Source organism: Leuciscus leuciscus (genome assembly GCF_965113295.1).
Source record: "Leuciscus leuciscus genome assembly, chromosome: 8".
Lineage (NCBI taxonomy): Eukaryota > Metazoa > Chordata > Actinopteri > Cypriniformes > Leuciscidae > Leuciscus > Leuciscus leuciscus.
In genome coordinates this window covers 43781287-43807444 of record NC_138732.1, presented here as the reverse complement: position 1 = coordinate 43807444, position 26158 = coordinate 43781287, and the positions used below count along the sequence as shown (strand labels likewise).

At 38.4% G+C, this 26158-nt stretch overlaps 1 protein-coding gene and 1 long non-coding RNA gene across 2 annotated transcripts in view; both read right to left on the bottom strand.

Moving 5' to 3' along the window:
• Nucleotides 1-2725: 2725 nt before the first annotated feature.
• On the bottom strand, nt 2726-4288 carry LOC309504537. Its single transcript, XR_014208116.1, has 2 exons — nt 3299-4288; nt 2726-3225 (listed from the first exon to the last, which is right to left on the bottom strand). It is a non-coding gene; the product is annotated as an uncharacterized lncRNA (long non-coding RNA).
• Nucleotides 4289-7123: 2835 nt separating this feature from the next.
• Nucleotides 7124-26158, bottom strand: part of p2ry10 (P2Y receptor family member 10) — a 37356-nt gene continuing 18321 nt past the window's right edge. Inside the window, exon 4 of the mRNA XM_082178689.1 lies at nt 7124-8656. Coding sequence (XP_082034815.1) covers nt 7655-8656 — 1002 coding nt within the window. The 3' untranslated portion in view covers nt 7124-7654. The remainder of the gene's footprint in view (nt 8657-26158) is intronic.

Genomic DNA, 26158 nt, shown 5'->3' with positions numbered 1-26158 from the left:
GTTTAGGGGGGTGTACCGTTCTTAGACTAGGCTACCACCATTGAACATGCTATAGATCATCGGTTCCCAACAGGGGGGTCACGGCCCACAAGGGGGCCTCAGCGAGCTCTGTGGGGGGTCGCGTCATATTTTGAAAAGTTTTGAGCAATTTGTATTGAATAAAAGTCCTTACCTTTTTCCTGTTCAAAATTTATATAATGAGCGAGTTCATCATGAATCCATTTTCCAAACCGTGTTTTTGTCTTATCCTGAATCACTATGGTACACCTATAATAAGTGTTTACATTGGGACTATTTCACCCTGGTTCAGATCGCTGCCGCTGCGGAGTAGCCCAGTACCTGCGTGACTCGTCATAGACGCACACAGAGAGAGAAGTAGTTCCGGCTACAATGTTCTTCCGAAAGACGCATTATTCTGTTAAAAAACGCAAGTTTATTATCGCTCGCTATTGCACCAAAAGCCTAAAAAATAAAGCCTCACATTGATAAAGCCTCACAAATAACATGCAAGTATTGAGGCCCCAGACAGAAGTCATTTAGTAATAGCCTATATTCATTCTTTTTTTACCTACACACAAGTGTGAATACTGATATTTTTGTTATTGCATTTAAAATAGGGCAAATTTATAGGCTACTCCTAGGCTTACATTTTTAAATTACAAAGGGCCTACTAATGTTTTTGTTATTGTATTTTCAATATTATAGGCTATTATTTGTGCATAAACATATCTGTTTATAGTAAACATACCGTTTGTTTGAAAACAACATATTTTGTCATCCTTGCTGCAAGCTTACAAGAGTGATAATATTAAATGTGAAGGGGGGCCCTAAAATATTTTCTTGGGAAAAAGGGGGTCTCAGACAAAAAAAGGTTGGGAACCACTGCTATAGATCAACTTATTCAGCCTATTTATTTAGTCCTTTTTTTGTTGTATAACCTATAGAAATAATATATTTAAATTGCAGTTTTATGAAAATTTAGATACAAATAAAATTGCCTTGTTTTTCTCCACTCATGCCTTTTTGTAAATAAACACATTAGTGGACATTCTAGCTTTAACATCAAAGCATTAACATTTGTGTGGGGAAATCAGTTCCAGTGGAGGCAAGCAATCAATGCAGGTTTAAGATACAGATACAGATAAGATACAGACCGGATGTGGACATTCCCGCAGGATCTGTTGGTAGTCCGGCTATTGATGCACTTCAAACTGTAATTACTATTCTGCAACAGTAGATTGCTTTCGATTTGGTTCTATCGTCTCTAAATAAATTCTATAAATCTCAGATTCGCACGCATCACACCGGGGCCGGGATAATAGGCTTTAAAAATATTTATTTTGTTTAAAAAATATTATATATTCTAAAACCTTGCTGAATTATATTAGAGTAGTAATAATTATTCTTATTTATAAGAATAGTCATTCTTATTCTTTAAAGTCATTTACGGTGTGCTTGTCCAGTTGGCTGCTATGACTGCATGGTCTACTCCCTGGTCCTTTCCTAAAGAAAATGGGATTTTGCCACTCAAGTGTACGGTTTCAACTCAACAAAAAAGGAACAGTTCTTGACACAACATGCATTTTTATTTTAGTGGTGGAAACTGAGAGAGGATGGGAGTCACTGGGAGCAGATCCGGCAGCCGATGCAGACGCTGACCCAGAGTTGCTGAGGATGATGTGAATAACACGGGTGTCTCTTTTGATGGCACCAGGCAAAAAAGAGGCTTCACTTCCCATTATGGCATTGGTGTTTGCATTGACATTCCTACAGGACTGGTCATTGACTTTGAGGTCTTGTCCTCTTACTGTCATGCTTGTGTCCTAAAGCAAAGTGCCAAGAATGAAGATTACTGTGGGGGAATCTGACAGCTGGAGGGAGACGCACACGGACTGTGCCAAGAGTCACACAGGGTCTAGGAAGGCAATGGACACCAAACCTTCCAGTTATAGACTTGGCAGTATTCTGAAGATATTTTCAGAGGGATTTGTTAATAAATTATTCCTGGCCTGATTTATGTGACATTTTAGTAAAAAAAATTTAAAATATGGCGAAAATCGTTTTTTTTTAAGGCTATGGACAGTCAGTATATTTTGATTTCCTAGACAATGAAAGCATATATCCTGAAATTTAGAAAAAATCATTTTGCACCTGGCTTTATCATATGTTCAGATGTATCTACCGAAAATAAATGCAAAATCGTGCATATTTAATGAGATAATGCCTAATTTGCATAATTAAACATACAAATTTAAAAAACTTGTAGTACATTTTTTATATATACTTCTGTAAGTAATAGGAGATTACAGTAACTACCAAATAAACAGAAGCAGCCTCGACTGAATAAGTGTGTCCTCTTTCTTTTGTGAAATAACGGTAAACCACTTTATTTCTGTGAGACTATTGTGCAATTTTGACTCAAATTAATTCAAGTAAACAACAAAAATGCCAGCAAACGGTCGCTTCTATCATGTTAGTTTTGCGATCTCGCTGTTTCCAGTGATTTCTTTCTGATTAGTTTTCTGATAGAACTTCCAGTTGTTGGTGAATGATGTGTGTGTGTGACGTTGTTCCAGAGAGGTGTGTTACGGGTGTGTTTTAGTGAAGCGCTGTGGAGCTTCTGGCCCGACAGTGGAAACGCAGTGTGTTTTGTTAGTGTGTTATCTGGGAATATCACACCGCTGGATGGAGTGATTGACCAATCAGGATCAAGTATTCCACAGAGCCGTGTAATAAACATATTTATTTTGTGCCATTAGTTGCAGCTAAACACAATTCATCAATCAGCACTAGGCTTCATAAACACTGAGAACTCGTTTAAGAGCCGCATGTACAATACTAAATTAAAGTTGATTACACAACACATGTTGGCTGCAACCAAATAAAGAAATGTAAAAGAAAAGTGCAGTGGACTTGTTTAAGGGTGCAGATGTAGGAGTCTACAGTTATTAATATTAATTCAGTTTAGAAGAATCAACATATCCGCCATAGGAGTGCAGGATCTTCCAGCAGTGGAGGAAAGCCTTGACTCTGGGATGAAGAGGATGAAGAGGACGAAGAGTCTCCACACAGGGATTATGAAGGTCATCAGATGGCCATCTTTAGATCAGCATCCTCTTTAGTCTCCGTGTTCTGCTCTCTGTGTGTTCATGTTCAGGTCATCGTCCACAGGAGAGTTCCTCCACTGGGGTATTATTGCCCTCTAGTGGCTGCATCATTTAAGACCTAAAATACATGGATAAATAATTAAGATTTTAGTTATCAAATATAATGCTAGCTATATTTATTATACATTTACATGATCGTCCTCTTCCTCATTGTCCTCTTTGTCTGCATCATGATTCTCTCTTTCTTTTCTCCTCTTCCTCATTTGATTGCGTTGTAACTCTAGATGAATCATATTCTCCATCAGTCATAGTCTCTACCCAGAGACGATGCAAGATTTAGACAGGTAGGTATTATGCCATGACTGAGGATATTTTGTGTGTGTGTGTGTGTGTGTGTGTGTGTGTGTGTGTGTGTGTGTGTGTGTGTGTGTGTGTGTGTGTGTGTGTGTGAGATTGAGAAATGTCAGTGTTTTTGTTTCTAAAAGTCAAGGATTAACAAAATGGTTTAGTTCAAAAAATCCTCTTTTGTGTTTCACAGAGAGATGTGGAATGACATTACGGAGAGTAAATGATGATCTATCTCTTTAACAACAGCAACATTGGTAAAGAACACCTAATTCATGCAAGACACTGATATTTATATTTCATCCAATTAACATTTACTTCAATTAAAATTCATAAGAACGATTAATATGTTCAACTATTAGTAAGATCACGGTAGTCAAAGGTAAACATGTATATGGTTTCTAAATTAAATTAATAATAATAACAGAGAATTTGTAATAAATTAATAGTGTAAACACATGTAGAGCCTATGAAAACAATGTGTATGAGAGAGATTTACATTCCCCAATATTTAAGTAATAACAGCAACATTTTTAATAAATACTTTTTTGCCAAAACACCATTTTGTACAGTGTTTGTACATCCATTTTGTATACATATATAACATTTCTATAGTGTTCATACAGTGTACATTATATGAGAATGAACTGAGCTGGACGATAACATGACAGTTTCTCCAGAGCGGCTGTATATATAAATTAACTAAATTAATAACGTTTTTAAAACAAAAATGAAGCATCACTGAACTTACTTAATTAGGCATTAGGCACAAAGTAATAATCTATACTGTTTCAAAATAATTCAAAATAATTGTCAAAATGTCCGAGTCCAATGTCCAAATGCACCAAGTGAATATTCTAAATGTCTCTGAGCACAGAAAAGACAAGATGTTTTATTAATATTACATACTTGTAGGCTACACAAAAACTATTGAACTCGCTAACATTAGAAAGAAATAGAAAGACATCAAAGCACGTAGATCAGTTTTGCAAACAATGTTTGAGTTTATATTCTGACCTCAAACTATTTTACATTTTTGAACAAAATTGGCTTTAAAACAAGCCAGCATAAATTCAATCTAGTTCATTCACATTAGATTCTTACCGAACTCTGCTATTAGTTACTGTGATCCCGATCCCGATGATGAAAGTGGAGCGGACGGTCAAACAACACAGAATCCCAGACATATCTTATCCCGACGGGATTAGAGCTTTCAGAGAAAAGAGTCCGCTTGGGTTACAGAGGTTGTGCTGTGTGTTTTTGACTCCCAAAGAACCAGATATATCATAAGAGTCATTTGTTAAAGCTGACTACACTGAGCATGCGCATGCAACACACATGGACAATTTATGGAGACACAGGTTCTAACGCAATGATGAAGATCCAGCAAAGCCTGAAATGTTGTGTGGTTGAGCACAGACGAGCACTGAACACTATTGACCAGAACATGTCACCGCTGTCTTATAAACACCTCAGGAACTGTGGACACTTGTGGAGAAGTTAAACATGATGATGAGATGATCAATGTAACTCCACAACAACTACAGAAATGTCTCCACTAACATTCAGAAGCTCTTCCTGAGTCTCTCCGTAAGGCTGCACTCGCTACTGGTTATTCTGGGATTCTGGATGAGAGAGATTGGTGTGTTTTGTTATTGCTGGAGTATCTGAAGCAGAGTCCTGCATGGGTTTGGGTGACGGGGACGGGTGACCCGCAAATTTTGCTGAAAAATATCCAACTGTGTCGGATACGGGTGCGGGTCGGGTCGGACACGGGGGAAACACGGGTCTAAACACGGGTTTAAAACAATCACATGCAAACGTAAAAATATATGCATATTTTTAGGAACACATCTACAAAAAATATGCCTGTATTTCAAGTTGATAAAATAATTTAAAATCCACATCAGTTTATTTGTGCCCACGCCCTCCCAGGAGTCTCTAGGCCTACTTTCACTTTTAAAAATAAGTCATAACCGCGCGCGATCTGCTAGCAGTCATCGAGATGCTGAGGAGTTGAAGAAAAGAGCTAGTGGAGATGGTAAAGTTGTCGACACTACGTCATCAAAAATCAAGTCCAGTGTGTGGGAGAAATTTGGAGTTATCTGAAGAAAACAATATTGTGAAAGGCTTATTTGCTGCAGTGGCGGATACAGAACTTCATTAATAGGTGGGCCTGGTGAATATACGGAGGGGCCTCGGTTTTTTAAGATTACATACACACCCAGTGGCGTAACTTTGCTAAATCAGATATATGTACAATAACATTACGATGTCCAGCAATCAATTTAAATAGTAGGCTACATGGGGTTTAATTTGTCGTTTAATGAGATGTAGCCTATGTTGTCAGTGCAGAGAAGTTTTGTGTGAATATATACATAGATCCGCCAAATTGAACAATGTATACCTTAACAGTCCAGTGGTAGAACTTTCGCCAAGCGTGTCAGAGGTTCTGGGTTCTAATCCGCACTTGTACAGGTTTTTTTTTCTCATCAAAAACGATTATGTTCCGATTATGTTCATCAGTGGTTGTATATCAAACAGGGACACGTTTGTGTGCATTGTTTTGTGATTTCATTTCACCAGAATGAATAGAGAGTATCCGCAACGGATTGAAGCGCGCGTCCGAGTGAAGACAGTGCGGCGTGTGCGCGAGCCACTCGAGAAAACACTGTATCCGCGCCACTGATCGCAGCGGCAATGAGCACTTTGATCACTTGATTTAAAAAACACATTTCAGCGCTAGATCGTCTCTTATTTAAAAAACGAACGAAATGAATGCTCTGCCAGTTAACCGGAGATGTTTTATTTATTTGTAGAATTGGTACATTCGTGCCGCGAGGTGTTTTAAAAAGTGGTGGGGACATGTCCCACCCGTCCCACCCGCAAATTACGCCCATGTATACGCCTGATAAATATGTCAACTATAGCAGATCGGTACTTCGGTACACACACAAAACCGGCACTTGTCACATGTTGCCAGTACCAGGGGCACAAGGCCCTTTTTCTACTCAGCCCCCCAATAAATTTAGATTAGCCCCGTAATCTGTACAGGAATCCGTGTAACCTCCGTGTAAAGCTCGTCCTCTTTACACCTCATATGAAAACAGCAGCAGGTTTTGGCTTATCCCATCCTTTACGTCATCAGAAGACAAGGTGTGTGTTTATCGATAGATTGTTATGAGATCAGCATCTGCAGTTCTTTTATTATAATTGCAATTTACATAATGTAATACAAGACAGTTTCCCATCCACTGTAAAGGTTTTGCTGCGTTCACCCCTCATCACACTACTGTTTTGTTGGTTTTTGATGTCACTTTGAAGTGGCAAATTGATAGATTCATGTTCTTAAAAAAAATAAAAATAGAAAACAGAAAACAGAAAGGAATGGTTTGATATAGGGCAGATTAAACAAATTGCCAATCTAGACAATTACAATAATATAATGTTTGTCTATATTCTAAATTAATTTTTATCAACATGATCTTGTTAGTTAAAATGATTTGAAATTAAATCAATATTCAGGGATTGACTTGATAGGTAGTGTAGAACCTATTGTATGTATTGTTTATGCCTATCCTCGTATACAAACAATTTATGAAATGTTTCTATTTTTATCATCAACTTGAATTTTATTTACTACAGTTTTTTAACCAGACTCTCAGTAAAAATATTTGAAAGTTATACTTTTATTCAGCAAGAATGCATTAAAGGGATCAAATGTAATGGTAAAGTCTTTTACAATGTTACACACACACAAAATGCATTTCAAATAAATTCTGTTCTTTTAAACGTTCTATTTATCAAAGAATCCTAAAATATTTGTATCAGTTTCTACAAAAATATGATGCACTCTGATCATAAGAAATGCTACTTGAGCCACTTACACCAAATCAGCTTGTCATCATAGGAATAGCATCCATTTTTTAAATATATAAAAATAATATATTTTATAATATGTCAAATGTTACAGTTTTATTGCATTTTTTCCCCATTCCCTGAACTTCAAGAGCAGAACAAGATTTATTTGTGAAATGTTCATGGCTCATGTCAATAAAAATCACAGCTGAGTTTCATAAATATTCTGCAGTTCGAACATTCACATTTTTCAACAAGATTGTTTGGAGTTCATCAATTGTACATACAGAAAGTGTTTTTCTTTATGTAAGAGTGATGTCCCTGTGCCGTCTCTGGTGTAGACCTCAGACATCACGATTTGTGGAGCAAGACCCTCTGATGTGTAACTGCAAGCTGTCTTGTAACTCTGGCCTGGAGAGACGGCGCTTGAACTCATCGGTGGTGAAGTAGTACATCACCGGGTCCAGACAGCAGTTCAGACTCGCTAAACACAAGGTGACCGGATGAACATGGAGGACTGCCACCTTAAATTCAGAACTAACGCTACCGTTGGATTTGGTCAAAAAGTCCAAAGGGAAAGTTATGTGATAGGGCACAAAACAGACCAGGAACACACCAGCACAACTCAACACCATCTTGAAGGCCTTGTGTTTTTCCCCAGTGTCCTGCAGGACGCAGGTTTTCTCTCGCAGACTCGCAGCGGTCAGCCACGTGCAGATGATGACTATAGCCAGCGGGAGTAGAAAACCCATCAGTTCTGCAAAGGTCAAAAGGGAAACTCCTAGTTCTTTGCTGAGTTGTATCATGGGTAGCTCAGAGAAGCAGCAATATACATTCTCATGGTTTCTTCGTAGAAGAGGGAACGGCAGACATCCGAAACACACCACGAGCCAGCCAACTAAACACCAGCTGCGGTCCCGGCGTCTCTTCGGGCCGTCGTATCGCAGCGGCTGGATGATGAGGCGACAGCGTCTCAAACTGATGCAGGCTAGGAAGTAGATGCTGGCATACATGTTGACGTACTTCACATAGAAGCAGACCATGCAAGCAAAATGACCAAAAGGCCATGAATTGTTCAAATAGTAGTAAACGCGCAGAGGTAGAGATAACACCTGCAGCAGATCAGCGACGGCCAGGTTGATCATGAATATCACAGCCTTCTTCGTCTCCTTTATGTAGGCATAAAACACCCAGAGTGCAAGAACATTGCCAATCAGTCCAGGAACAAGTATCACTGTGTAGAAGACTGCATAAATGTGATGCTGATAATCTCTGATAATTTGTGTTGTATCGTTCACAGTTTGGTTCGCGGTAGTGCAAGTGAATGTGTCGACACTCATCTTTTCCTCTCATTTATCTGCAATCTTTTATTGAGTTCAGCTTGGCATGGCACTGTAGTTTTGGGATGGCACACGTCGTTAGACAACTCTCAGCATCCAATAGTCCGAAACAGCATCCAGCAAACTCTAAAATACCTTATCAAAAGGAGCTTATTTAAAACATCCCAGAAATAGTCTTCTGACATTGTTACTTCCACATGCAACACACTCGAGAGTTGTCCAGTTCTGAAAGACAGCAGACGGCTCAAGTTAGATACAATAAACATTCCTATAGTCTAACATTAAAAGGAAAACTATGGGATGAAGTTAGTCTCAAAATTATTAACAAATACATGCACACAGTTATCCATGAACTTCACTAATGTTGCAAATGTATCCTACAGTCCACAACCAAATTCTGCTCAACTTCTGTCTAAGAAAATTAAATTAAATGTGAATTAAAATAAATGTGAATTAAATAAATGTGAAGAGATTTGTACAAATGGAGACATACAAAACGTTTTCTTTAGTGTTAATGTTTTATAATTTGTGCATGCAATAAGACGTGCATTTATGCATCAGGTAATATGTGTTCATTGACGGCTTTTCTGAGTCCATCCTATTTGATTCATTTGGAATTTTAGACTTTCATTCCATGGCTTTCAGTTTGGTTATAATTACTGGTGTGTGGCACAATTCTTTTCAGTTTAAGTACATTGTCCTGCATGGCTTTGTTTTGGTTTACATGGTCATGTCTTCAGCACAGAGCCTTTAATGTTCCTTTATCATATAAAGCAGCAGTCAAGAACCTACGACTTTCGAGTCACACCTCTTTGACAAAAAATCATCCTCTTCAATCATCAATCCCTCCTCTTCAAGGAGCTTTAAAAGAATTAGTCAACTAGAATCTTGTGTCGTTTTAAAAGAACATTATTTTATTTCATTCTAACCAGTAACCTCAGGAACTCCAAACTCCAACCAAAATGAAAAAGCATTTGTTTTTGATCCCTCTGAGGTGAAGTTAACTCTAGGGCAATAACCTGCCATTCACAAACTACAATCATGAAAGTTAACTTGTAATCATTGACTTGACATGAGCGATAGAAAACGCCTCAATTACGACTGTAACCTCGGTTCGCTGAAGAGGGAACGAGACACTGAGTCGATTGACTCTGTGGGAACGCTCTGCGTGATTGCGTCTAGTGTGAATCAAGAAAGCACTAAGACGAGAGCACTTGAGCCTCAGCTGTGGAGCTCAAGTCTAGGCTGTAAAACCTCACGAATGTGTGCGGTGAGGACCAGCCCGTCGTATCACAAACTTCTTGAAGTGAAACTCCTGACACTAAGGCCTTAGAGGCAGCCATACTCCTAGTCGAATGGGCCCGTACTGCCAAAGGGGTAGATAGGGGTAGAAAGAGAGATAGCTTTGAATATCCATTTGCTCATTCTCTGCTTAGATGCTGAAGACCCTTTATTGGTAGGTCCAAAACACACAAACAGTTGCTCTGATCTTTGCCACTGGGCAGCTCTGTGGACGTAGGTATCCTAACTGGACAAAGCAGATTATTTCTCTCCTGGTTGGCATCCTGGAATGGAGGAGGACAGAAGGCCTGCAGTATAACAGATCTGGCCACATTAGTGGAAGCTTTAGGAATGTACCCCGGTCTAGGGTGAAGGAATGCCTTTACCATGCCCAGTGCAAAATCCAAGCACTATGTGGAAACTGACAAAGCTTGTCAATCTCCTATCCTTTTAAGAGAAGTAATAGCTAGGAGAAACAATGTCTTGAGAGGCAGAAACTTGACTGGAACCTCCTCAATAGGCTCAAAGGGAGCCAGGGATAGGCCTTGGAGCACCACGACCAGATCCCATGCCGGTACCCTAGTGCGTACTGCAGGCCTCCGCCAAAGTGCCACAGAGGAAACGTTATTAAGGGCTCTCTCCCTAAAGACATTCCACCCAAAGGAACGTGGTAAGCAGCTATGGCCGCCATGTAGACCTTTAAAGTGGACGGTGATAACCCTGCAGCAAATCGCTCTTGCAGGACGGTCACTGCCAACAGGGTAGTTAACTGGGTCCAGCTGACGACCACTGCAACAAGAAGTGAACACTCTCCACTTTAAGGCATACAGTTTCCTCATGGAGGGAGCTCTTGAGGGAAGAATGGTCTCCACAGCCTCAGTTGAGAGACCAGCATCTATGAGTTGGGCTCCCTCAGAGACCAAGCCCACAGCTTCCACAGTTCTGCCTGGGACAGAGGGTCCCTCCTGACCATCTGACTATGATTGTAAATAGGTGTCATTTGTGTTTTAACAATGTTTAGCTCACGTGTTATTGATCCGGGAAGTTCGAATCTGTGAATATATATTTCCAACTTTACTGAACTCCTTGAGTTAAGCACTGACTGCATTTCTTTATATTTGAGTCCAAGTTCAAACACTATGAAACTGCCCATTAACATACAGAGCTGTCTGAAACACTGCCAGCGGGACATTAAACAGGACGTGTCTGTCCGAGCTCACAACAGGTTTTGTGAGAGAACACAAAATATTCTGAGTGTCTAATGGTCACAATTAATAAGGTTAAAGGCAAATTCAGTAAGAATGTTACATTCACTAGAAAGAAACAGAATTGACCTTGGTTAAATAAACAACAATGGAAGTTAATGAAACTTTAATGAGAATATCAATAGAGTATGAAAGAAAAATAGTAACAAAGGAGATAAAGATATTGAATTACAAGTTCAGGGACATTTAATTCAAGATAACCATTACATTTCTATTGTATTTAAAAAACATTTTTTTATATAGATAGAGTTCAAGATTTAGCACAAGGATTTAGAGCAAGAAATAAGGATACCGTATCATTAAATTATAAGTCTGCTTTTAATATTTCCGAAGTATCCGAGTAATATAATAAAATATTTGGGTCAGGTTAAGAGTTCTAGAGCTAAAGATGTTTCTAATTGTGATTCTGTATTTGTTAAAAAGTACACAAATGTTCTTATCACACCAATTACTCATCTGGCTAATTTTTCAATAAAACAATGTTATTTCCCAAGTGCCTGGAAGTCAGCAGTAATATCACCTATATTTAAGGCTGGTGATTCTACTAATGTAACCAATTATAGACTTATTAGTATTCTTCCAGTGGTTTCCAAAGGAATTGAAAAAGTAATTTGTAATCAGTTGATAGAGTTTTTAAACCGTGGTTATTTTCCACTACATCCATGTGTCACAATCTCAGCCTGTGTTCCTGTCTTGTGTGAGGACTTGTGTTATTTCCTGTCTTGCGCCATGTTTTGTAGTTTTTCATGTTGATTAGTCTCCAGGTGTGTCTTGTTAGTTCCCTTGGTTACCCTCTTGTGTTCCCATGACAATCAACCACACCCCCTTGTTACCTTGTTAGCCTGTGTATAAATTGCCCTTGGGTTTCTCTTGTGGTTTGTCAGTCATTGTTTGCTGTATCATGTTCCTGTCCTGAGTTTCTTTGTTTGCCCTGGATTACATGTTCATATTGTTATTAAAGTAGTGCTTGCATGTGGATTCTCTCTCCACTTCGTCCCTGCCTCTCCGTTACACTATGCAGTTTGGATTTAGGGTACATTATACTACAGAAACAGCAAACTGTTACTTTGTTGAACAAATTAAAACCAATCTTGATAGAGGTGTTGTGGTTGGTGATGTCTTGCAAGAAGGCTTTTGATACTGTCATGTACTTTTATCAAAATTCTCAAAGTAAAATATTTCTATTAATACAATAACATGGATGGAATCATTTCTAAATCTAAGGGAACATTGCACAAGAATGAATGATTTATGCTCATCCTTTCTTGATTGCTCTATTGGAGTCCCACAGGGATCGATTCTTGGACCAATTTTTATTTAGTTTATATATTAAAGATCTACCTATGGTATGTCCAGAGGTCCAGTTTCAGATGTTCGCAGATGATACGGTTATCTATGCTAAAACAAAAGAACAAGCTGCTATCAAACTTAACTCACTCTTGTCTTACCCTTAATATAAATAAAACTGTGGGAATGTATTTTTCTATTAAAATAAAACTGTGGGAATGTATTTTTCTATTAAAATAACTGATGAGTATCAACCAGACATACAGGGCTCGAATTTCGGTGCGGGATTGCGGGTATTGCGCATAATTTTAATCATTCCCGCAGGTCTCACACTTATAATGCGGGAAATTCCCGCAAACATTGATTCACTTTAGCATGTAGGATGTATTAGTAAATTAATCCACACAGATTATAAAATCAAATTTTAAAACTGTCTGCGAGACGCAATTTCTCAAACAGCGTGAGTGATTCAGCGGTGCCGTGTCTTCTATCTCTCATCTCTCAACATGTGTTGCACAAAGCAATCGTTAAGCGCGCTGCAGGCGGCGATAACACTCTCGCGTTTCGGGAGTCGGGATAGACGGAATTGTCACTTGCATAATCGGGCCAGCATTGCATCATGAGTAACTAAAGTTTACCATTTGCACGTCTTTTTAAGTCTTACCAGTTTAATCATTCACGCGATTTTAAACTATTCGGTACTTGCGCGCTGTCTGAGAGATGGGTTTTTTTCTCTGCACACATACTGTACATAGAGTAAAGCCGCCTCACAATCAGCTCGTGGGTAACACAAGTTATTTTTCCCGGATTATATCGCTTTAACAGTCAAAAATATGCGAAAATTGTCTTGGTGAGTATCCTCTAAACACAGTCGGTTATGTCTTAAATAAGCATAAATCGCACGTGACCGTATAATGAACACAGGATCCATCGTGCACTAGCTCTTAAAGGGACAGCAGCCATATGTCTGTCATTAATTTGGTTGTCAAAACAACAAATCATAGCTTTCATTTTAAGGAATCAGGATTAATAGCCTATGTATTTAATTTAGTCAGGACTAAAATACTACCCAGTGTTATTTTTCATTTGATTACTTTATTCAGTCTCTGTATTTCTGAATACTAGTGTTAGACCTAAGCAAAAACTTTTCTCTTTATTGGTATCTCTATTCTATTGTATTTATTTGTGCTACTTTTTCAATTTAATTCAAAGATTGAAATCAAGCTTCCTTGAGTTGTGTAAATTCTTAAGAATAAAATTACCCCATTGTAAAAATGCAATGAGTGAGAGCATACATTTAGGCGAGATAAATATAATAATAAAAAAAGTCTAAACTCCCCCCTCAGATTAAAAATTCCCCGCCATAAGAATCACCTAAGGGGATTTTCCCCCCATTTTCCAAAACGAAATTCAGGCCCTGATTTCTATTTACAGGAGAAGCAATAAATATTGTTGAGCATTTTAAATACTTGGGGTTTGATTATAGATGCAAACTTAAATTTTAAGAAACATAAAAAAAGGTTTCTAGAGGTGTAAAGCATCATGTTTTTATTAGGCATCAGTTTGGCAGCAATAAAACTCTTTATGCACACATTGATTCTTTCACATGTATCCTATTGTACTACAAGCTGGACTCAAGCAAGTGTAACAACATTAAAACCATCATATACTCTTTATAAACAAGCTGTGCAAATTCTAGATAAAAAAAACAAGGAGCTTTCATCATTGCATTATTATCAAAAATGATAAATTGTTGACACTTTTTTTCCCCCGCAGATATGTGTTTGATGTATAAATGAATCCATGATCTTGTGCCACCACCTCTTAAACAATGTGTGACTTTCTGTGAGGACAGTTCTTGGGGAACCAGGGCATCCGTTAGAGGCGACTGGACAACCAGCTTTCCCATTTATAGCAGCAGAAAGATGGAATATAGTGCCTGCTCATATTAGAAAGTGTACAGCATTTAGTATTTTTAAAACTGCACTTAAATTATGGCTTAAGAAAAATCAATCATGTGATCATTAATTTGTGTGATTTGATATTGTGATATTCACGAGTTCACACTTACAGTACATACAATTAGAGGGGGTAAAGTTGAATGCGTATTTGGCGTGTTGTCCGGGGGGAGGGGTCCGAGCCCCCCCGTAGGTAAGTGGTTAGGACTAGAAGTGTGGAGAAGGGGTGCTGGGGGGATGCTGCTAAACTGCTGAATGTATAGCCTACCTCTTACCATTGATTGCTTAGTGCTCTCCACTTGTGTTAAAGGCAGGCCCGGACTGGCCATCAGGATCACTGGGAGAATTCCCGGTGGCCTGGCGACTAATTTGGCCTGCTGCCAGCCAGCGTTTTTTTTTATTTTTTTTATTATTTTATTATTATTATTTTTATATACTACTACCTTTACCAGTGATCATTTTCGAATTCGTCATTCAATAAAATTATTATTATAAAATAAAATCATGAATCTGTTAGTCTTGACTGGCAAGGCTACGATTCGACTAGCCAAACGGTTAAACAGAAAATGCGAGCATCACCCGATGATGGAGAGAAACCGGCCAGGTGGAGCAGAGAGGGCCAGGTGGAGCAGAGAGTGCCAGGTGGAGCAGAGAGGGCCAGGTGGAGCAGAGAGGGCCAGATGGAGCAGAGAGGGCCAGATGGAGCAGAGAGGGCCAGGTGGAGCAGAGAGGGCCAGGTGGAGCAGAGAGTGCCAGGTGGAGCAGAGAGTGCCAGGTGGAGCAGAGAGGGCCAGATGGAGCAGAGAGGGCCAGGTGGAGCAGAGAGGGCCAGGTGGAGCAGAGAGGGCCAGATGGAGCAGAGAGGGCCAGGTGGAGCAGAGAGGGCCAGGTGGAGCAGAGAGGGCCAGATGGAGCAGAGAGGGCCAGGTGGAGCAGAGAGGGAAAGGACAACGAAAAAGAAAGCACTCAGAGAACAAGCATCGAAATGTTGCAAAATTACTGACCTGTTCAGGGCTTCAAGTGCAGGTCAGTTTCATCTGTAAATACTGTACTTTTTTCTTCGTTAACTTAGTATTGAAATGCTAGCAAATGTAAACGGTATAGCGCCTATTATTTTTCATTAACTATAAAAAGTTGGTTTAGGGTTTAGTTACCCTTTAATATCGTCACTCAAAATACTGTATGCTAAAGGAGATTAATATTATGTAGTGTAAAGTTACATTAGTAGTAATTTAGCAGACAAATATTAACATTTTGTGGTACTGGGAGCAGGGAGACAGGAGTGATAGTGCAGACATCAATAAAAAATAATGCAATAACATTTTATTAGACAATTTAGAAAATTATGTCTGCCCATTTGTGAGGTTTAAAACTTTTTTCCTTTTTATTTTATTTTTGGTGGAGACAGTCAACCTAGCACTAGCTGTGGTGCAATGATCACACATTCAGCCAGGGAGTGAGATGACATGTAGAAGCAAAATAATATTATTATTATTTTTTATTGTATGAAATATAGTGTTGCTAAATGTTGGATATTTAAGTAATTTTAAGATAAAAACAACAACATTTTGTCGTAAATATAATACTTTGATTTCTTTACTCAAATAAATGTAGATTCTGGGCAAACAAATTACAATAAGGTGGTTGTTTTGCACCAAGGTGGAGACAGTTCTGTTTGTAACATGAGGCCAGAACAAGTGACAGATGAAGAAGTGACAGGTACAAGAAAAATATGCACACTTTATACATAGGCCTACATACATATATATAACACTAGTACTCCACTTTTCTTAGTATATGAGGCTGATGATACTGGTGGAAGGGAGAGACAGAGATATTAGGGAAAATGAAGGAAAAGAGAAGTGAGGATACCATTCAAGAGAAAGCCTTTAATTATTTTACACGGCCCCAGCCTAAGGATTTTTAGACCAATAAATATAATTTAGGAAAAAATAGGGTTGTCCGTGTTTCAAAATTTTATTTGGGTGCATAGGATGGCCTGGATGGGTGTAGGATTTCCCGGCCTGAAATTGTGTCCCAGTCCGGCCTTGGTTAAAGGGGTGGTATAATGCCCTGTTCACAAGATGTCAAATAAGTCTCTGATGTCCCCAGAGTGTGTGTGTGAAGTTTTAGCTCAAAATACCCCACAGATATTTTTATATAGCATGTTAAAGTTGTCACTTTTTGAGGGTTAGCAAAAACGCACCGTTTTGTGTCTGGCCCTTTAAATGCAAATTAGCTGCTGCTCCCGGCACAGGGGGCGGAGCTTCAAGAGCTCCTGTGTGTTAGCAGCTCTGATTGCCTCACGCAGACACACACTAAAATGTCAGAAACTGTTCTGCCTTTTATGTTTAAACAGAGTCAGACAAAGATAGAGAGTCTCAAGAAGAAGTGACAACACGTAGAAGCAACAGGACGTCTCTGAATGGTTAGTTGATGAATTTATGTTGCTGATGTGGAGTTAACTATCGTCAATTAGCATATTCTGTCATGATAATCTATAGATCGCTCGTATAGGAACTGTTGTGAGATGCACACAGAGTGACTTTCTATTGCATGTGTAAAGATTGATGCTACAGTTTGAGCTGACTCACAAATGTGCTCGACTACAACAACTCTTCCTCTTCTTAACATGGACTGTGTGTTCCCGGGGGCGGGGTTTATGTAAATTTTAGGGTTGATGTCACTAACCCGGGAGGAATGTGGTGTAGTCTCTACCAGCCGTTTGTTGTAGTCCTTAAAAAACGATTTCTTTAAAAGCAAATCTCTCCCTTTGCTTTGAGCTTTGAGCGTCGTAACTTTGCAGATGTTGTTTATGATCAAACAGCAACATTACACACTAACTAAAAATGAGAAAAGTCAAATCATAATCAACCACCCCTTTAATTATCTCAACGTGCTCCTCCCGAACTTTGTTATTAAAACATCATTTGTAATTTGTTATATTGTTTTGTGAAATTATTAATGTTTTCTTGTTTTTTTCTGGATTGTAATGGAGTGCTGTAATTTTATGTAACATCATCCTGCCCAGTGAGCTGTCTAGCTAACTCTGGCACAACATATGTTGAGCATGGTCCCTGTTAAAGGGATACTTCACCTCTGGAAAGATTAATGTGTATTTAAAATGGGTCATTTATGTAGAAGAAATGTGAAATTATTTTGAATTTGGAGCTTTCTAGACTGAGAAAAGCCAGAAAATGTATTTTTGGCTTATGTGGATGAAAGACAACAACTCCCAGAATGCACTTGCTTCGCTGCTCTACGAGGCCACTCCCAAGCCACGCCTACCGGTAAGAGAGCGCAGTTTAAAACAACAAGGCTAGGCTACTAGTGAGTCTCGTGACTAGTTTGCCCGGGATATCGAGATCGCCCAAAATGTCTGGGATTCGGCTTTTGCGTTTTACAGTCGCCATTCATCATGTTTACTGTGGCGAGCAGGACGAGGCTGAGGGCCGCGGGAGAACAACGCGAGGCCGGTGGCGTCATTACTGAGACGCATCGGCGTCATTACTGAGACGCACCGGAATTTTCTTGGCAATGTTAAAACGCACATCAATCGATCACTTGTTTAGTGTTCATGTAAACACTACATTCAGATTCACCAATCGGAATGAATTCAGTTAGATTGAAACAAAAGGTGTGCATGTAAACAATGAATGGCGATGGATGGTAACTCCTACTACTTACTCAGCTTTCTCCTACTACTCAGCTTTCTCCACAGAACAAGAGCCTGTTAGCTTAGCTTCCAAAGAAAGACGGCTGACACTATGTGTACATTCTGTGAGTGAGATCCCACCCTCTATGGGCGGGTTGAACACATGCGGGACAGCTCCTCCTACTGGCTGTAGTCTCTCGCCTCTGGCCAAAAAATCCTCCGATGACGCAAAATGACGATTTTTGCGTCATCGGAGGATTTTTTCCAGACAAAAAATACATAAACCTGTCATCTCAGGGGGATATGAGGGTGGAAAGCACGGTAATTCGAAAATACTACAGGTTTTCTACTAATACAAAGCTTAAAGCTAAATCCTGAAGTATCCCTTTAAATCAATGATATAAACTAAAAAATATATATATAAAAGAATAATATTCTCCAATCCAAGTTTTTTCTACTACCCTGTCCCTTTAGGGGCTCCGTAAAATCTAGATCAAACACCCTAAAAAATGCTGGGTTGTTTCAACCCAAATTTGGGTCAAATATGGACAAACCTAACCATTGGGTTACATTTTTTTATTAAAATGTTAATCCAACGGTCTGGTTTGTCCATATTTGACCCAGCATTTTTTTAATTTAGAGTAAATACACATCTTCACACATTTTTAAAATAATAAATTATCATCATTTGTGTAAAATCCTGAGTTTCCGCTGAACCACTAATACTTACAGAAATATGAAGAAGCCAAATGAATGAAGCACTGATAAAAGAGCTCTGGGTTACTGAACGCTTTTGTCAAAGATTTGTTTGGCAAACAGTAACCCTCTGTTCTGTGTCTTATATTATGATGCAGGTTTGATAAAATATTAATAAATATGAACTGAATGTGCCATAGTGCTAAACAGATAAGACAGATATAAAGTTAAAGTACTTCTGTAATACGGCCACAGGACAAAAGGCAAACCACCAAAACAACGCAAATCATTTATAAAATCGTTATGCCTCTATTTGTACAAAACGCTGCACATGTGTGTAATCCTGAATTCTGCAGACACTATAGTGGAATCAAAGGAATTTAGAATTGCATGTGAAAATTAATTGTACATTTTCTGAGATCAAAGTTATTTAAAGCTTTACTTAGTGAACTTTCAAATGTTAATCTTGTTCTTGTATATGTGTTTTGTGTTGACTAAAATTGGTTGTCAGTAGTTGTTTTAAAATAGTTCTAACGTGTCAGCCTTTTCTACTGTAGTTTTGTGATTGCTTTTGGAATGTGAAAATCTTTGTGTTGGTTAAACTCTTTAAAGCTTTGTTTCACTCAAATGTTAATCTAAAATGTTATTTGGCATGCTAATGAGTTGTGACTTGAGAATTTACAATTGTCAATAGTTATTGAGTAAACGTTGAAGATCGACCTGTTTTCAGCGTTGAAAAGTTGGACAAATTTGACGTCTTTTCAATTTTCATCTTCAACCTTCAGTGGACCGTAATTAGACGTTGAAGATTTACGTCTATTCAACGTCTGATAGACGTCTTTGTGCTAGCTGGGTGTTGTTCACATTAGTTAGTGTGTGGTAATGCAGAGTGTTGAATGCTTCAGAGAGATGTGCAGATGAAGGACTGGGGCGTATTCATTCATAGCTGTACGTGTGTGGGTTTGAAATGGCAAAAATGAATCAAACCGGATGAAATTTAGAAAAGACGTTCAAGAACGCACACGTCACCTGATCCACTAATGCACATCTTACTGGTTGCTTACACAGATTATGATACACTAAAACTAAATAAATAATTTGATTACAAACATGGATCATTGCACATTCATTGTGAGTTATGCAGATAAAAGCTGTGGATGGTTAGATACATTTGCAACATTTTCAAATTCATGAATAACTGTGTGTCACGTACATTCTGAACACATCATTTGCATTCCTCACCGGCTGGTTCAAAGGCTTTATAGAGGCGTGTGTGTTTTCAGATAGTGTTGTTTTTCATATTTCAATATTAGGCAAAACTCTGCAGTGCATCTGATCTCTGCACACTCGCAGACTCGCACAACACCCCGAGGGCAAACGCTCGTTTTGTTTAGTTTTTTTTTGTCAGAAATGATTCAGTATGATAATTCAGAAAGCCTTTTTCCTCCGTGAGATCTGTGTGTGCTGGCTTGTGGGTGGTGTGTGAATGAGACCGTCATTTATCTCTCTATGGGACTTTCCACATTCGTGTGCACTACATCACTCCACTAGATCACTAAGCATGCTCCACAGAAACATCCCACTTCACGACATATTCCATTAAATACACGATTCATAATTTTCTGCTATTGATCATAATAACACTTTACAATAAGGTTTGTTAGTTAACATTAGTTAACTATATTAATTAGCATGATCTAATAATGAACTGCACTTATACAGCATTTATTAATCTTTGTTAATGTTAATTTTAACATTTACTAATACTTGATTAAAATCTTGTGAACATTAGTTAATGCACTGTGAACTAACATGAACAGCTGGATTTTAATTAACTAACATTAACTAGGATTAATAAATACTGTAACAAATGTATTGCTCATTGTTAGTTTATGTTAGTTAATACAATATCTAATGTTAACTAATGAACCTTATTGTACTATGATGAATATACTTAGACATTTTGGAAAATGAAACCTAAGTTTTGGATATAGTTGGAATGGTAAAATGGATTAAAGTAATATTGTTGTGAGCAGTGTGTTGAAATAGCTGTCCATGTGATAGGGCATAAAGGTTAACAGGGTAAAAGTTACACTGAGAAAGAGCAAATTCACAGTTGAACTGTTCCTAAAATATACATGTTCTGGACTCTGTTCATTATAAAGTAATGGACAGAATAAATCTAGTATGTTTCAGGTGAACAATCGAGGCCGATTCCCAGAATATCATCAGAACTCATTTGAGATTTGAGTTCTGTATTAGCCACTATTGTGACACATTTGGCTAAATCAACTGAAAAACATTATTTAAACTAATCTTTTTGTAGATGTATATTATCATTAGCAGTAGTTGTCGTAGTAATATTATTTAACGTCTTCAGATTTAACTTGGCTTCTAGAGTATTGTCCTCAAAGACAGCGGGTGAGTGTGTGTGAAAGCTGTAGGATGGAGGTCAGTCTTATGGAGGTAATAATGGGCTGATGATGATCTACACCCAGTAAAGAAGAGTACCTTACCTTGTTAAGTGAACGACGTGATCTCAACTCAAAGTAGACACCGTTTCAGAAGACCAACTCCCTGTTTCTCAATGTCTTCATCACTCCAGCTTCTCAGGAACGAAGAAACATCACCTTTGAAACAGTTTCCTCCCTGTATTTAAATATATACTGTATTAACCCGACTGTTGTACTTTCTGTTTCTGTGTGGCTCACGCTGACAGTTTTCTCTCTCTCTCTGTGTGTGTGTGTGTGTGTGTGTGTGTGTGTGTGTGTGTAGTTTCCTGTGGGGGATTGAACAGTGTATATACTCCTACTTCTGCTATTTCTCTCTCAGTCTTGCCTGGCCTGATGAAAAAAACAGCATTCTCCTGAGATGTGTTGTTTTTGCTTTGCTTTACTGTTGTTTTAAGGTATTCATTAAAAAAAAACCCATTAGACCTTATGACAACAGACATATTGACTGGAAGCTATCACAGCATTGTACACTAGTGTTGTAGTATTGAGACCGGTGTTGAGATCAGTTTTTAAAAGTCTCAGGCTTATCTCGGTCTCAGACTAAGAGGACTCTGGATTATATCTCAAGACCACAACTGTGAGGATATCCCTGAATTGCTGGTGCATTGTCTGATTTATTTGTTAACATCATTTATTTGTTAAAAATGATTTGATGTAAAACTTACTGCTTAAAATTCAATCAATATCTTCTAACGTGATTTCTTTTGTTACTGTTTTGCTGGGATATGATTACATGATTATATGATTCAAGATATGATTACAAATAAGTACCGTATAAGATCTTGTTTTTTTTTAATATTATAACAAATGATATAATAGAGCAATATCACAAGAGCAAGAGAGCTGTTTTCAATAATATGAGCATGATTGCAAACGTGATCTTGATTTTATACAAACGTTGAATAAACAAGAAGTTAATATTAAGTAACTTATATTTTAGACACATTTCTAGACACAAGTTTTTGCTATTTCGGCAACGACAGTAGTTCCAAACGAATCCATAGCAGAACTGTTGTGTGTTTCCGAGGAACATTCGGTGTTTCCAATGAATCGGCTGCTTTGAACAAATTGGTGAGGTGTTTTTAACCGAGGCGACTGCTAATGTGATTCGAATCTGCGTTTTGAACGAATCAGGTTAATTAACGATTCAATGACCTATTCTCAATGACCTATTCTCAATGACCTATTCTCAATGACCTATTCTCAATGACCATCAATATGGATGGTTAGTTGATTGGTTCCTGAATTAATGAGCTGTTTGAACAAATCGGTTGAATGAATGACTCACTCATTAAGACAGTGACTTGCCGCCACCTACTGGTTGTACCTTTTGATTAAAAAGTTAAAATTAGAAATCTTTTCATATTTAAATATTGAATAAAAAAAATCATAGCATTATTTATGTAATTGTTAATGCAGTGTAAAATACATTAGTGCCACATCAGATGCACTAATGTAGATCAATTGAATTTGAATGTTAGAATTTGACATAAAAGGTGATGCATACATCTAATAAGTCTAGAAAAAAATGCCCTTATAAAGGTAAAAATGACCCTTGAAATCAATTTATTTTGGCAAATATTACAAGCCAGGCAGTCGTCCCCACGTCTCAAGTCCACCACCACCGTACCTGTACCAAAGACGTCACCCATGTCCTGTCTGAATGACTACCATCCCAAAGCACTAACCCCAATCATGATGAGGTTCTTTGAGAGGTTAGTCATGCACCACAGCAAATCCAGTCTAACAAAAACTCTTGACTCACTCTAGTTTGCATACTGTCAAAACCGCTCTATGGACGGTGCAATACACCACACCCTCCACCAGGCTCTCACAACAGTGTGTGTCACCAATGCTGTCCATTGACCTCAGCGCAGCATTCAACACAATAATCCCACAACAGTTCATTAACAAGCTAAACTTGCTAGGCCTCAACCACTCCCTCTCTAAATGGATCCTGGACTTAAAGTCAGTCCGTGTTGGCCACAACACCTTGAGCACTACCACGCTCAGCCCGCTGCTTTTTACGCTGCTGACCCACGACTGCATTGCCAGGTTCAGGTTGGCAGACGACACGACTGAATGTGGGTAAGTTTCATAAGAAAACACCCCATCGGCAACAATGATGAAATGCTCTACAGAGGAAGTGGCACAACTGGCCGAATCGTGTGTTACAAACAACCTTTGCCTCAATGTGCGGAAGACAAAGGGGGTTGTGATGGACTTCAGGAGAAACTCTCTTGACCACCTCCCACTGACTATCAGCAGCTCGACTGTGGAGAGAGTCATCAGGTGCACATCACGGAGGATCTCACCTGGACCACCAACACTACCTCACTGTCCAAGAAGGCCCAACAGAGCCTCCACTTTCTACACCGTCGGCAAAGAGCAAGTCTCTGCCCATCCTCACCACACTAACACACTACAGGAGCCATTCCCCGGTGTCCCCAAACGCCCCAACAAAATAGAAATAATCTAGGCTTAAAATTTAACTGTTAAAATAGATTTTAGTTAACATCACATTTTAATAACATCAAATAACAGCATTAAAATCTTTCAAATAGAAAAAATAAAGACTTTGTTCAAAAGTAAATAATAATAATGTAATTGTATTTTGTAGATTGCAAAATTGACAAATGAATAATCTTATCTAATATTTTAGTGGCTGCAATGAGCCTGTTTTGTAGTACACATCTTTTCAAAACGAGGTTGTAGGCTTGATACTGCCACTCTCAGGTCATGATCAATGTTAAGATGAGATCTGTATTTTGTTTTCAGTGAAGCAACATCTGAAAATCCCATCTCACAGAGATAAGATGTAGCAAAGGGAAGAAGAATGGTCAGACTTCTCTGCCCAATGAGTGGACACTCTTTCTCCACTCCAAGCCTGAATTCACTCCGTGTCTAAACTGGAAATCTCAGACTAAGAGTGGAGTCGCTCGTCATCTCAATGAATTGGTCCTCTTCTGCAGAGCTGAAATCTGCAGGTGCTGCAGATTAAATATGAATAAGTTTGACAACAATATTTTTAAATAGCATACATTATAGATAAATGTACAATAAATGACTATAACACAAAAAAGTCAAAGTTAATAAACCAACCTTCTGTATTGAATGGATCGATAATCCAGTCATACTGGACACTGTTGTTTGGAAAGTATTTTTGAAACAATTCTTTCAATGTAGATATGTCCTGTTTGATACATGGGATCACTGTGGTGGCTCCAGAAGTACTGGTTTCAGCAATTTCACTCAGATTCTCAAAGGCATCCGTATTTCCTTGATCAAGGTGCCTGCCCCATACCTCGAGCTTTCGGATGAATGCAGTGATCTTGTCTGCTATGTGAGGTTGGGGCTTGTCTTTGCCTTGAAGTTGAAGATTTAATTTGTTCAGTTTTCCAAATACATCGCTAAGATAGGCCAGTTTCATCAGAAATTATTCATCACTGAACTTGCCTGAAGCGTCATACATGCGTAAAAAACATACTTAACTCAAAAACTCGCGACAACACTTTGCCTCAGGACAGCCACCTTGCCTCGCTGTGAAATAACACAGCTTTTTGATCAGCTTTCAAGGGGCCGGGTTTTGAAGAAATTAAAGGGGTTGCCACAAAATTGTGGCAACGTCTGTGCAAGTTGCATTTCTGCTATGGCAACGTCGCTGTCTACGTGCTCGCAACATTGTAACAACGTAGAATTGTAAGACGTGACAGGGCTGTCGTAACGTTGCTACACGACATTCAGCAACTGAGAGACGACGTTCTGACAATTCTTTTTTTTTATGCTAGATAGGTCTATATCCCCCATGTAGCATGTTATGTTTTGTGGTTAATTTGTAATTTGTAATTAGTCATATGTTATATAATTATATACTTTTTAAATATTGTTTATCCTTATTATTATTTATGGGCCTAACAGTAAATTCATTATAATCAACACCTGCAAGTGTACACTTTGAAGAGTAAAAATGACATAGAGGGTTAGCTAATTCAACTTTATTAAAACTGCATATGGTAATCAAATTGCACTTCCAAAAGTCATACATTTGTAAAAAAAAAAAAAAAAAAACATTATAGGGAGTGGCAACTAGCATGAGCAAACATGCAAAAATCTGGCAAAGAAACGAATGAGACGATAAATCAAAGGAAAATATAAACAGGTGTGCGAGCAGTTACAAAACATTTTTTTTCTCTGTGCGTTTCCAAAAAAAACAATTCAAATCAATTACTCATCATTAAAGTCATTTTGGCTTCATACTTTTGGCATAAAGTTAAATATTTGTCATAGCTGACCAGATGATGTTAAAAAAAATGTCACATCAGATAAGGAAGTTGTAGGTTGTGTTTGAATAATTATGTATCTTATTTAGCTGAGGTAAATTAAACGCAATTCTCATGTATCCTTGCTGGATGAAGAATGAGACAACACAATGAGCCCAACGATCAATTGAAATTCAAAAGGCTGATTTTCGCGCTTCAGGGCAGTGACGAGTACATGTTGGCCAGTGGTTGTCCAGACACCCTATAGCACAACCTTAAGCAATGGCCCTGAACGGTGGTTTAATGTCAACATTGTGACAACGCTGTAACAACCTTTACCACACAACATAGTTATAGCAACCTTTTGGCCATGTTGTTAAAACGTTGTTGGAAGGTTGGGTACGTTGTGCCAACGTTCTGTGTTTGCTGGGTAGTGGTATTGGTTAATCACAAATTAAAGCTTGACAGGCATATTGCATCACTAACAACAAGATTCTGACTCTGTTCATCACTGCAATCAAACAAATCATTAGCCTAAATTTAAATCAATTTGAAGTTGCAAATAACTTAGTATGTCTCGCAGGCCGATGAAGC